Below are 14314 nucleotides of genomic sequence, written 5' to 3' on the forward strand. Positions count from 1 at the left end.
ACGTGTCCTGTAGATATGCAATGGACAGGTGATGCCGACTTAAGAGGTATATGGAAGGCTGAGGATTGTGTGGAGAAGGGATCTCGGACCTGATCTCCACAGCTATGGCTGGTAATTCTGATCTTTTGCCTTATATTCCTGCACAGCCTAGGAAAGCACGACATTATCAAATGCAGCCTTTTGATCACAAAGAAACAAGAAAGTCCGAGGTACGTCCTTTCTTGCCAGAGGCAGGGGCAGAGTAAAGAAGCTGCACAACACAGCTAGTTCCCAGGAACAGAAGTCCTCCCCGGCCTCTACAAAATCCACTGCATGTCGCTGGGGCTCCACAGGCGGAGCTAGGCCCGGTGGGGGCACGTCTTCGTAATTTCAGCCACAAGTGGGTTCACTCCCTGTTGGATCCCTGGGCAATATTGTGTCTCAGGGATACAAGCTGGACTTTGAGGAGATGCCCCCTCACCGACGGCCCTGCCGGCTTCCCCCCACGAGAGGGAAATAGTGTTAACTGCAATTCACAAATTGTATCTTCAACAGGTGGTGGTCAAGGTTCCCCTCCTTCAACAAGGAGGGGGTTATTATTCGACCATGTTGTAGTCCCGAAACAGGACGGTTCGGTCAGACCCATATTGAATTTAAAATCCCTGAACATATACCTGAAAGGGTTCAAGTTCAAGATGGAATCGCTAAGAGCGGTCATAGCAAGCCTGAAAGGGGGAGATTTTATGGTGTCTCTGGACATAAAGGATGCATACCTTCATGTCCCCGTTTATCCACCTCATCAGGCGTACCTCAGATTTGCGGTACAGGATTGTCATTACCAATTTCAGACGTTGCCGTTTGGTCTCTCCACGGCCCCGAGAATCTTCACCAAGGTAATGGCGGAAATTATGGTGCTCCTGCGGAAGCAAGGTGTCACAATTATCCCGTACTGGGACGATCTCCTCATAAAAGCGAGATCAAGAGAGCAGTTGCTGAACAGCGTATCACTTTCTCTGGAAGTGTAACGACAACACGGCTGGATTCTAAATATTCCAAAGTCGCAGTTGGTTCCTACGGCTCATCTGCCTTTCCTAGGCATGATTCTAGACAAAAGGGTTTATCTCCCGATAGAGAGAGCTCAGGAGCTCATGACACTGGTCAGGAACCTATTAAAAACAAAACAGGTGTCAGTGCATCACTGCACTCGAGTCCTGGGAAGGATGGTGGCATCATACGAGGCTATTCCCTTCGGCAGGTTCCATGCGAGGACCTTTCAATGGGACTTACTGGACAAGTGGTCCGGATCACATCTTCAGATGCATCGGTTAATCACTCTATCCCCCAGGGCCAGGGTGTCTCTCCTGTGGTGGCTGCAGAGTGCTCATCTTCTCGAGGGCCGCAGATTCGGCATTCAGGACTGGATCCTGGTGACCAAGGATGCAAGCCTCCGAGGGTGGGGAGCAGTCACACAGGGAAAAAAGTTCCAAGCTCTGTGGGTAAGTCAGGAGACTTGCCTTCACATCAACATCCTGGAACTAAGGGCCGTATACAACGCCCTACGTCAAGCGGAGACCCTGCTTCGCGACCAACTGGTTCTGATTCAGTCAGAAGCCACCAGAATTCTTCGCTGGGCGGATAATCACGTAAGCGCACTGTCAGCAGTGTTCATCCCGGGAGTTGACAACTGGGAAGCAGACTTCCTCAGCAGACACGACCTCCACCCGGGAGAGTAGGGACTTCATCAAGAAGTCTTCACGCAGATTGCAAGTCGTGGGAACTGCCACAGGTGGATATGATGGCATCCCGCCTCAAAAAAAAAGCTACAGAGGTATTGCACCAGGTCATGAGACCCTCAGGCGATAGCTGTGGACACACTGGTGACACCGTGGGTGTTCCAGTCGGTCTATTTATTTCCTCCTCTTCCTCTCATACCCAAGGTGCTGAGGATAAATAAGAAAAAGAGGAGTGAGAACAATCCTCATTGTTCCAGATTGGCCACGAAGGACCTGGTATCCAGATCTACAAGAAATGCTCACAGAGGACCCGTGGCCTCTTCCTCTAAGACAGGACCTGTTGCAACAGGGGCCCTGTCTGTTCCAAGTCTTACCGCGGCTGCGTTTGACGGCATGGCGGTAGAACGCCGGATCTTAGCAGAAAAGGGCATTCCGGACGAGGTCATTCCTACGCGGATAAAGGCTAGGAAGGACGTGACAGCTAAACATTATCACCGTATATGGCGAAAATATGTTTCTTGGTGTGAGGCCAGGAATGCTCCTACAGAGGAATTCCAGCTGGGCCGTTTCCTTCACTTCCTACAGTCAGGAGTGACTTTGGGCCTAAAATTGGGTTCCATTAAGGTCCAGATTTCGGCCCTATCCATTTTCTTTCGAAAAGAGTTGGCTTCTCTACCAGAAGTTCAGACGTTTGTAAGGGAGTGCTGCATATTCAGCCTCCTTTTGTGCCTCCAGTGGCACCTTGGGATCTTAACGTGGTGTTAAGTTTCCTGAAATCACACTGGTTTGAACCACTTAAAATGGTGAAGTTAAAATATCTCACGTGGAAAGTGGTCATGCTATTAGCCTTGGCTTCGGCTAGGCGTGTGTCAGAATTAGCGGCTTTGTCACATAAAAGCCCCTATCTGGTTTTCCATATGGATAGAGCAGAATTGCGGACCCGTCCACAATTTCTGTCAAAAGTGGTGTCATCTTTTCATATGAACCAACCTATTGTGGTGCCTGTGGCTACACGTGATTTGGAGGATTCCGAGTTACTGGATGTGGTCAGAGCTTTGAAGGTTTATGTAGCCAGAACGGCTAGAGTCAGGAAAATGGTGTCACTGTTTATCCTGTATGCATCCAACAAGCTGGGTGCTCCTGCTTCAAAGCAAACTATTGCTCGCTGGATCTGTAACATGATTCAGCAGGCTCATTCTGCGGCTGGATTGCCGCTGCCAAAATCAGTTAAAGCCCATTCCACTAGGAAGGTGGGCTCTTCTTGGGCGGCTGCCCGAGGGGTCTCGGCATTACAACTATGCCGAGCTGCTACTTGGTCAGGTTCAAACACTTTTGCTAAGTTCTACAAGTTGATACCCTGGCTGAGGAGGACCTATTGTTTGCTCAATCGGTGCTGCAGAGTCATCCGCACTCTCCCGCACGTTTGGGAGCTTTGGTATAATCCCCATGGTCCTTACGGAGTCTCCAGCATCCACTAGAACGTTAGAGAAAATAAGATTTTACTTACCAGTAAATTTATTTCTCGTAGTCCGTAGTGGATGCTGGGCGCCCATCCCAAGTGCGGATTTTTTCTGCAATACTTGTATATAGTTATTGCTGCAATAAGGGCTATGTTATTGTTGCATCAGGGTTGAACTGATGCTCTGTTAATGTTCATACTGTTGACTGGGTAAGTTTATCACAAGTTATACGGTGTGATTGGTGTGGCTGGTATGAGTCTTGCCCTGGATTTCCAAAATCCTTTCCTTGTACTGTCAGCTCTTCCGGGCACAGTTTCTCTAACTGAGGTCTGGAGGAGGGACATAGAGGGAGGAGCCAGAGCACACCAGAATCTAAATTCTTTCTTAAAGTGCCCATGTCTCCTGCGGAGCCCGTCTATTCCCCATGGTCCTTACGGAGTCCCCAGCATCCACTACGGACTACGAGAAATAGATTTACCGGTAAGTAAAATCTTATTATTACATTTTATTTATGAGGAACCACAAGTGTTTTGCAGCACCGTACATATGACACATTAGAACAATACAGGGTACACAGAACTTAACATTACAGAAAAAGTAAAACAGAGCACAGGTAACAATTAGCACCACCACAATTCTCAGTACACAATACAGATGACATGTAAGGAAGCAAAGGAGTAATCAGGGTTCTACTAGGAGCAGGCAGCCATTGGAAGAGATGAACAATCACGAGCGAGAAGAAATGTGGGTATGAACAGTCACTTGGGGATATTCAATTGTTTGAAAAGTCAGTCAGGAGTCTGTTTTTTCTTTTCTAATATACAGGAAAAAACAGACATCCAACCGACTTTTCAAACATTTGAATTCCCTCCACTGAGTGGGAGAGAGCTGGAATTGAAGTGCAAGAGGGAAGAGGGTCCTGCTCCAAGGAGATTACAATCTAGAGGGTGGTGGGAGAGACAGGCACAAGCAAACGGAAGGTGGCCCAGTGGCAGGAAGTAAGCAAGGCAGAAATGGCCAAGGCATGAGGTTGGGAGAGCGCCCTTGAGACTAATATATGTGTAAGGGTACGCTCTGATGAACAGATAGGTTTTCAGTGCCCGCTTGAAGCTTTGGAAGGTCTGGGAGAGTTTAATAGAGCAAGAGAGCTTGTTCCTTTGGATTTGCACATGGGATGTAGTGACCAGGATAGAGGGGAGGCGACGGTCTTTGGCCAACCGGAGAGGGTGGGAGGGATTATGTAGGGAAATGTAAGGGGCAGTAAAGTTAGAGAGGGCCTGTATGGATGGTGAGGAGTTTGAAGAGGATTCTGTATGGGAATGGGAGCAAGTGCAGGTTTTGTCGACAGGGACTAGGCAGATGTGGAGCATCACGATAGAAAGATAAGTCTAGCTGTGGAGTAGAGAACAGATATAATGGACAGTCTGGTCAGTTATACCATGAATTTACTCCTCTTTTCCCAGTCTATGTACTTTATTTGCTTTTGCAGCATATCTTGCACCACGGCATTCCCTTATCCCCATAACACCTACCACATTGTGCTGATCTTTCATTGTGAAGCTGCAAGCTACTATATATACAGTATATGGTTGACTGATCTTCCTAGCATTCAAGTTTTATCAAAGTATCTCACTGTATAGCAACATTTTTAAAACCAGCATGTGCCCGGGCTCCCAGTTTTTTATTACTTGCCCACTTTCTGAGTTTTATATTATATTTATTGCATTATCTAATAATTTACAATAACTAAAAGAAGCTCATTAGTGAATAATGAATATCTATTCTAATACTACAGTATGTACTATGTGTAGCAGATAATACTTATAGGAAAAAGGAATATAATAATGTCAGCTAGTTGGGTAAAGCTTAGTTGTTTTTGTTAATGGTTTTACAATTCTAGTTATAGTATTGCAGCAATTCTTTTTATCTTTATAAAATTGTGTTAGCATTATAGCACTATAATGGAAACTGCTGAGGAGGAAAGGGATCTATGAGTCACTGTTTCAGGGGACATAAAAGCAGGTAAGCAATGCAGCAAAGCAATGAGAAATTCAACTCAGATGCTTGGTTGAATAGGGAGAGGAATCAGCAGCAGAAAGAGAGAAGTAATAATGCCACTGTATAGGTCATTGGTACGGCCTCATCTAGAATACTGTGTTCAATTCTGGAGGCCATATCTTCAGAAGGATATAAATACATTAGAGACTGTACAAAGAAGAAGGGCAGCTAAAATGGTGCATGGCCTACATCACAAAACTTAACCAGAAAGAGTAAAAGATCTTAATATGTATACTGTAGTTTAATTACACACCCCCCCGACTTGGGGGTCGTCAAGGGGGTGGGGTTAGAGTCATTTTACCTTCTAGTTACTCTTACCAACAAATAACCCCCAGAACTGTCCCTTACATTCTCTACATTTGAGGTCCATGCTATACGCCTCTTCCAACCTGTCCATCTTAAAGTAGCTGTCATTTACCAACCCCCTTGCATTGCCACCAAATTCCTCGACAACTTTGCTTCCTGGCTTCCTCACTTCTGACATTCCCTTTATTATCCTAGGTGATTATAACATCGCTATTGATATCCCCACAAAATCCCCTGCCTCTAAATTACTTAACCTCACATCTTTACTTGGTCTCTCCCAGTGAACCTCCTCATCCTCTCATGTGAATGGGAGCTCACTGGATCTTGTCTTCACTAACCGTTGTAATATTTCTGATTGACAGGAAGTGGGTGTTTCTGGGCGGAAACTGGCCGTTTTCTGGGAGAGTGCGGAAAAACGCAGGCGTGCCAGGGAAAAACGCGGGAGTGTCTGGAGAAACGGGGGAGTGGCTGGCCGAACGCTGGGCGTGTGTGTGAGGTCAAACCAGGAACGAAACTGACTGAACTGATCGCTATTTGTGAGTAAGTCTCGAGCTACTCAGAAACTGCTAAAAATTTATTTTCGCAATTCTGCTAATCTTTCGTTCGCAATTCAGCTAAGCTAAGATACACTCCCAGAGGGCGGTGGCTTAGCGTGTGCAATGCTGCTAAAAGCAGCTAGCGAGCGAACAACTTAGAATCACCCCCCAGGTTCCTAGTGTACTCTGCCTATGGGCCTACTTCAGACCTGATCGTAGCAGCAAATTTGTTAGCAGATCGGCAAAACCATGTGCACTGCAGGGGAGGCAGATGTAACATGTGCAGAGAGAGTTAGATTTGGGTGGGTTATATTGTTTCTGTGAAGGGTAAATACTGGCTGCTTTATCTTTGCACTGCAAATTAGATTATAGTTTTAATACACCCCACCCAGATCTAAGTCTCTCTGCACATGTTATATCTCCCCCCCCCCCCCTGCAGTGCACATGGGGGGTGATTCCAAGTTGTTCGCTCGCTAACTGCTTTTAGCAGCATTGCACACGCTAAGCCGCCGCCCTCTGGGAGTGTATCTTAGCTTAGCAGAATTGTGAATAGAAATTTCTTAGCAGTTTCTGAGTAGCTCGAGACTTACTCCTACACTGCGATCAGTTCAGTCAGTTTCGTTCCTGGTTTGACGTCACACACACGCCCAGCGTTCGGCCAGCCACTCCCCCGTTTCTCCAGACACTCCCACGTTTTTCCCTGAAACGCCTGCGTTTTTCCGCACACTCCCAGAAAACGGCCAGTTTCCACCCAGAAACACCCACTTCCTGTCAATCACACTACGATCAGCAGAACGAAGAAAAAACGTAGTTACGCCGTGAATAAAATACCAAACTTTTGAGCTAATTGACTTGGCGCAGGCGCGCTGCGTACATTGCGCATGCGCAGTTTGCGACTAATCGATCCGTAGCGGAAAAAAATAACGAGCGAACAACTCGGAATGACCCCCATAGTTTTGCCCATCTGATAGCAAAGTTTCTGCTACAATCAGGTCTGAATTAGGCCCTATATTTGTAGCTGGGTGATGGGTAAACAGCAGCAGGGTGCTGACAGGGGTGTGGTTCATAGGGCCGACCACACTTAGGTCGACAGTGTCTACGGTCTACACCCAAAATAGGTCGACATGACAAAAGGTCGACATGGGTTTTTTTTTTTTAATTGTTGTTGTTTTCTTCATAGAGTGACCGGGAACCCCAATTAGTGCAGTGTCCCCTCGCAGCTTCGGGCAAGGTGCCTCGCTTCGCTACCACTGCGCTTGCCACAGGTTACCGTTCCCAATTGTAGTCCATGTGGATCGTAAAGTATGAAAAAGTTTTTAAAAAATGAAAAAAATTGTGAAAAACTCATATCGACCTTTTGTCATGTTGACCTAGTGACCATGTCGACCTAGAAACCCTGTCGATCTAATGCATGTCGACCAATAGTGGTCGACCTAAGTGTGGTCGACCTAGAGACCGGATACCGCTGACAGTGCAGTACAGTCCCAAATTTGGAAAATTTGGGCTCTCACCTCGCAGTAACACTTCTGCCACTAGGATGTTCAGCCACCAGGTTTGGATTGGCCAACAGCCTGTAGTTAAATGGGCTCTCTGTCCTCCTTATGTTCCTTTCAATCCACAACCAGTCTCTTTTTACTTCAGAATTGATAGTTGAGCTTTTCATAACAGCAGATGTGGCATCACCAAATTGCAAAATCAATAGGTATCATTGCCTGTAGAAGTTTGCCATGCGGATCTACTTAGCAGACTGCTTTCTTTCTACTGGAAAAAGCATGGCTCCCAAGTGATAAACATAACCCATCAAGTAAACTAGTGTATTCTGTGTAAGTGGGGTTCTGGATACCATTAATCAGTTCCATTATTAAACCTCTGTATATTTAAAGCATGCAAATATTTGAAACTAATCATTTTGTAAGACAAATCCCGTTCTCTAGTATATCAATCATCGCAACAAAGAGTTAAGAGAACCTGTTATCTGTGGAAAACATTTCAGTCTCATTCAGGTCTAATGACCTAATTCATCATCACTGCAGCGGGGACAAGAGACGTGAGCGCTCCATTTCCTGTCATTTTCTAGAAGCGCAGAGGTTAATACCAATATAAGAACACAGTGTTAGTGACGACACATTGCAAGTCACAGGGGATTTGTGCGGAAAGATGTTTTCTCTCTTATGTGATCAGTTAATATCCAGCAACATGAACAGCCAGTGACATAGTGACAAGTTGGGACATATCCTGCTCTCCTTACAGGATGCATTGTTGATTGCATTTTAATTGTGACACATGACATTTTAATACGCTGGAGACTTGTACTCCATTCATTGAAATGGCAGAGATAAAATGAGGGGCACAGGTTACTGGCAAGACAATGAATCTAATATTAAAAGGAAATTACACTGTACCAGTTCATTTAGCAAAGTGTAATAGAAAAAGTAGGTAAAATAATTTGTTTCTGTATGTAGCATATACTGTCAAGGGTTTGGCTTACCTTATTAAAGCTTATTCCTTCAAGCATGATGCCAGCTTTGCTGTGGGATTTAAATGGTCCCAGCAACATTTTTTATTAACCGTACCACACAAGAAATTTATTTTTAGTTAATAATATGCTAACATCATGTACATCATGTGCTCATCAGCAACTGAGGGGGGTTATTGAAATAACATAAAAGTTCATTAACCCCAGCTGCAACTAATACAAAATAAAATATTTGCAGATCAAGTAGGACAGTAACATATCTGAGAGAGACCACTTTCTGAAAATGTAAGACAAAAGACTCTAAGAAGCTCCACCACTAGAGCAAGCATCGTGCGACCCCTTAAACATGGAGGAGACCAACATTATAGAAGCTTATTTTATACACTCCTGTAGTCAGTATGTATTGGTCCCAATGGAGTTCAGATGAACTATCACACCAGACTATACAACAAAGCTGCGTGCATCACAACTATACAACTACAAAACAAGGCACTTACAGGATTTATGTACTGTAATGCAGGTCTTAGGGAGTAATCACATGGCATCATTTTATATTTCCTGCACAATATCCCTGCCCAAACCATAACAACTTCAGGAAAGGAAGACCACAATCTCAGTAGATCAGAAGTAATACTCCAAATGAAATCGCGTGGTGGGGAGCAGTGGTGCACTTTGTGGGGAAGGGGGAGGGAGGGTGTTATGGGATTTGTGATATTCTTAGTACTGAATGCATTTCTGAAAATGTGCACCCTAAGCTCTGAGTCTAACCCATGCTTTTTCCTTTTCCTCAGTTCTTCTGGGTGCTGCTTATTATATTCATTATTGAGCTCCTGCTGATTGTCATTGAACTGGTGTGTGAAACTCAGGTAAGTTCCTCTGTTCTGAAAGCACCAAGTCCCCAAGTTGTGTACAGTTGCCATGTTGATTTCATGGTGCCTACTGATAGGTAAATTGCATCTGGAGTTTACTCTTAAAAGGTAAATGAAACATTTCAATCTTCACAGCGTGAAAAATGTGTATTAGATCTGTTAAAAAGCAAAGTATTAAAGGAGTATTTTGACCCCCTACCATCTCCATCAGACACCTAGCTTTACATCCCACAGACTTCATATTGCAGATAAAAACTGTACAGAATTTGTGTTACAAAACAAGACAAAAACAAATCTCAGCAATATAGGTAATTTATGAAAGAACTTGTTATGCTTCTATATATGAATTCACCAATGTCTGCATAGAATTTGTTACCTAGAAAACTGTAAGCCTGTCACTTAGGCTGAGATTTTAGCAGTGCCCTAGTACTGTGAAAAGGTAGAAGAGCACTGACCTCCTGAGACAGAAACAGTAGCAGCATTACAGACCTAGCTAGTGAGTGGTGGTGTCGTTATGCTCCGAGCTGATACAGATGTCATGCATTTAAAAATGGGCATGTGCAATTTAAAAAATAGACTTGCACTGTGGCAGGCATGCATATGCTGAATTCTATCAGCTCTTTGGTGAGCAGCACAGTTAGTGTAGTGGTTACCATTACTGTCTAACAGCCCTGAGGTCATGAGTTCAATTCCCAACCAAGGATGTATCTGTGTGGAGTGTGTATGTTCTTTCTGTTTTTGTGGGTCTCCTCCATGTGCTTCAGTTTCCTCTCACACTTCAAAATTATACTGGTAAATTAAATGGCTACTAATAAAAGATTACCCTAGTGTTTATGTGTGGCCATGTGATAGGGAATATAAATTATAAACTCCACTGGGGCGAAGATTAATGTGTAATTAATATTCTCTGTAAAGTGCTGCATAGTATGTATGCACCATATACATAACTGTTTATAATAAATGCTTATAGTATTGTTTCCTTTCTGCTTCCAAACATTAAAATAGGCAACGCTTGTACTTTATAGACCCCTAGTTTAAGAAAGTTGAATATGAACGTTGCAAAACAATCTCAAGTACACAAAGTGAAAAAGAAAAATGGATGCTCTGAACTCATACACACATAGCTGGTATATGTATGAAGGTAATACATAGCTATGTCACTGCTCAGTTATTGATTATAACACAAATGTATAATAATAAGCACACAAATATTTGCCTTTATGGTTGTAATTATAACTTACTGTATACACTTTTTGATTTTTAAATAAAGACAGCCAAGTAGGTGCAGCCACATCCCCAGTATTCTGTAACCATGCCTTCTCCAGCATAGCACCTCAAAAGGAACAAGGTGTGCGTAATGGGGCGTGGCCACTAACCACACACAAGGTTGGCCACACCCATTTAATGAACCTGGCCCTGGAGTATTTTCACAGTGGACCTTGTAGCCCTTATTGAGCACCCTGTCCACATTATGATACTGTACCTTCTTCCTTTTTTACACTCACAGCAGGACCTTGGACAGCGCACTTTGTGATTTACTGCTGTATGCTATGGAAGGCTAAGCAGTGCCATTCCGGTAATCCTTTTCCCTTATACCTGTCCCTGGCAGGAAAGGGTTACCAGTGTTGATGTTTTGCAGTTGGAATTACCGGAGTGCTATCTTCACAAAAGACTTGAGGGTGAATTGCTCTGTTTGTGAGTCATCAATCTGTCTTTCTTGGCATCTTTGTCTCATACACAGCATGCCCTGCGCTGCGCTGCGCTGACAGATTCTCACACTCCTGGTTAAGTAGATATGATTTCACGCTGCATCTCTTAGTATCAGTGCATGAAAGGACTTGCTGGCATACATGCGTCAGAGGCATTTATCTGCTAATGGAAGAGAAATGCTAGAGGTTATAGAAAATGCTGCATTACGAGGTGAGATAGTTGGTGGTGGATGTGAGTACGTAAGGCTAGACAGAAGCTATGAGTCAATTTAAAATCAGTTATTAAGACGTATCATGAGTATTTAAATGTTTTAGTTGCTGCCCACTGTTCCAGATACTCGGGGGTTCATGAAGACTTTGTTGAATTTTTTTTTTTTTCTTGGGGGGGGGGGGGGGGGGGGGTTCTGCGTAAGATGTGCACATATTCCAAAACTGTCTATAATGCAATGATGCTTATTGACTTCCCCAACACTTAGAACTTCATTTATCGTGGCTATGTTGAATCAAGGTGGACATCCATTTATATTACTGACATTTCCTTGTGAATTACTGTAGGAAAGAGGGGTTTACTTTGCATTTTAAAGGCTTGTTTGTAGTTAATAAATTGTGTTACATAATTAGATCTGGCTGGGTCCCACGTTATCTTTTTATGATCTTCTGCACACAGATTTACTATACACAGTATAAGGAGCTTTTAACCTGCTCACTGTTTTTTACTTTGTTTTTTGAGTCTGGAAGCTGAGATATCAGACGGTTCCTTGTAATGTGGGGCAATGGTCTCCGTAGGAGGATGTGGCTTTACCCCATCATGGACTCTGTTGGTAAAGTGTGCACCACCGTAAGGCAGAAGAGATCTTGGTAACATCATTGTGGAGTGTGGTTACACCTCCTCTTCACTCCTGTCTTCTAGATACTCTAGGCCCAGGTACTTTGAACTAGCCAAACCCACTCAGCACCCCAATCCAATACGGGTGGTCTTCAGTATGCCGGCTGTCGGGATCCCGGCGCACAGTATACCGGCGCCGGAATCCCGACAGCCGGCATACCGACACCTATTCTCCCTCGTGGGGGTCCACGACCCCCCTGGAGGGAAAATAAAATAGCGTGGCGCGCGTAGCGCACCACCGTGCCCGCACCGTGCCCGCAGCGTGGCGAGCGCAGCGAGCCCACAAGGGGCTCATTTGCGCTCGCCACACTGTCGGTATGCCGGCGGTCGGTATGCCGGCGGTCGGTATGCCGGCGGTCGGGCTCCCGGCGCCGGTATGCTGGTCGCCGGGAGCCCGACTGCCGGCATACCATACTACACCTCCAATACAGTATACACTTATGTCATATTTCATCTGGCTGTGTACATAGCAACAATTGGTGAGATCCTTAAAACAGGCCAGGCTTCATCTGCCTACTAGAGGGACCTTACACTCAGTATTTTTGTTGCTTGACATGTATATACTGAGAAGAGGACGTATTATTGCACCAAGAGTTTTGGTTCATTTTACAGTGTACAGTCAGGGCATTTTTAGAATATATGGTTCAGTTAAACATTGATAAAAACATTGGTTAAAAAAATCGATAAAAATCTATAAAAACAGCTAAAATATCATGCAGTTTTTGCAATCCAAAACCCAAAATTTGGATTTAAAATCTAATTCTGAACCGCTGCAAGATCTTAACCAGGACTTCATTCAGATCTGATCCCCTCGAGAGATCCGGACCAGGTTTTAGTTTGGTACGGATCTACAAAATTTGCATGGTTTCAGATTTCTGGAGAACCAAATCTCTAGTTTTGATTTGATGTATTAAATATATTTTTAGTTTATTTCTCGTTATTTTTATTTTTAGATTTGGTGCATTATTTATTTATTTATTTTTTGCACTCCTTGGGGTTTATATACCAAAAGCCAATTATTATTTATGTTTTTGCTAGCAGAATTTAAAACCACAATACTAATAAGTGCAAAACCAGGTGTGGGTAAAAAAAAACGCAGATAATCAACAGCTTCGAAAAGATGTTAAGAGGACTGGACAGACTGACTCCTTCAGTGTTGTTAGATGATGCACAGGTTGCTTCATGGTGTATCTATAATTGGTGAAGTTTGTGCAGTGCACACATACCCTCTGGGTTCAGGCAGACCCACAATGCACACCTTGCACCCATTTTTTTTAATACTTACCCTCGGAAGTCCCAACTGGGAAGATGGCGTGGCAGCCGATTTCCTGGCATTTTGCTCATGCGCAGTAGGAAAATCAGCAGGAAAATGGTGCAACACTAGATTCTGGAACAGCGCTAGGGTCTCCTAGTGACCCCAGTACCGAGAGCCTATTGCTCTGCCAGTTTGAGAGGAGGGAGCCCGGATGGAGACTGCACACCTGGGACCTGGGTGTAACCAGTTGCTCCAAATATCTATCACTTGGGACCAGGGGCGCTGGAATGTTTTTAGGTTGGGGGGGGGGGCGTAGAAAAATAGTATTTTGGCGCCTCTATGGTGCCGGCCTCCTCTTCCTTTTTAGCCGCCCACCGCTGTGCGGATGAGCGCTTACCTCCAGATCCACGCGGGCAGCATCTCCTTTAAAAACAGTGTGCTACCGCAGGGTGCTGTGTCCTCCTATCTTCAGTTTGTGTCCTGGCCACCGCCGGCTGTCTCTCCTTCACAGATGCATTACTGGGAGGAGGCGTAGCCAGGCTGGGACATCCTGGGACCATAGCCACGCCTCCTCCCCGTAATGCAACTATGAAGGAGAGACAGCCGTCGCGCTCTGGAAAAGGGGGCGTGGCCACTCAACAGGGGGCGTGTCCTTCAGTGTAGTTTTATCCCTTATACTATCTAGTACTGGTGCTCCTTTCACATTGTAGCACACGGTAGGAGCCGAAATGCACATTATAGCACACGGTATGAGCAGAAATTCACATTATAGCACACCGAACGAGCCGAAATTCACATTATAGCACACTGAATGAGCTGAAATTCACATTATAGCACACGGTATGAGCAGAAATTCACATTATAGCACATGGTATGAGCCGAAATTCACATTCTAGCACGCTGAATGAGCCGAAATTTTCTAGCACACTGAATGAGCTGAAATTCACATTCTAGCACACTGAATGAGCTGAAATTCACATTCTAGCATGCTGAATGAGCTGAAATTCACATTCTAGCACACTAAATGAGCCTAAATTCATATTGTAG

At 44.5% G+C, this 14314-nt stretch overlaps 1 protein-coding gene across 1 annotated transcript in view; it reads left to right on the plus strand.

Moving 5' to 3' along the window:
* LOC134936836 (tetraspanin-15-like) overlaps positions 1-14314 on the plus strand; it is a 535165-nt gene that overhangs the window by 270627 nt on the left and 250224 nt on the right. The window contains exon 3 of the mRNA XM_063932111.1: positions 9340-9414. Within this exon, the coding sequence (XP_063788181.1) occupies positions 9340-9414 (75 nt within the window). The remainder of the gene's footprint in view (positions 1-9339; positions 9415-14314) is intronic.

Source organism: Pseudophryne corroboree, chromosome 6 (assembly GCF_028390025.1).
Source record: "Pseudophryne corroboree isolate aPseCor3 chromosome 6, aPseCor3.hap2, whole genome shotgun sequence".
NCBI lineage: Eukaryota > Metazoa > Chordata > Amphibia > Anura > Myobatrachidae > Pseudophryne > Pseudophryne corroboree.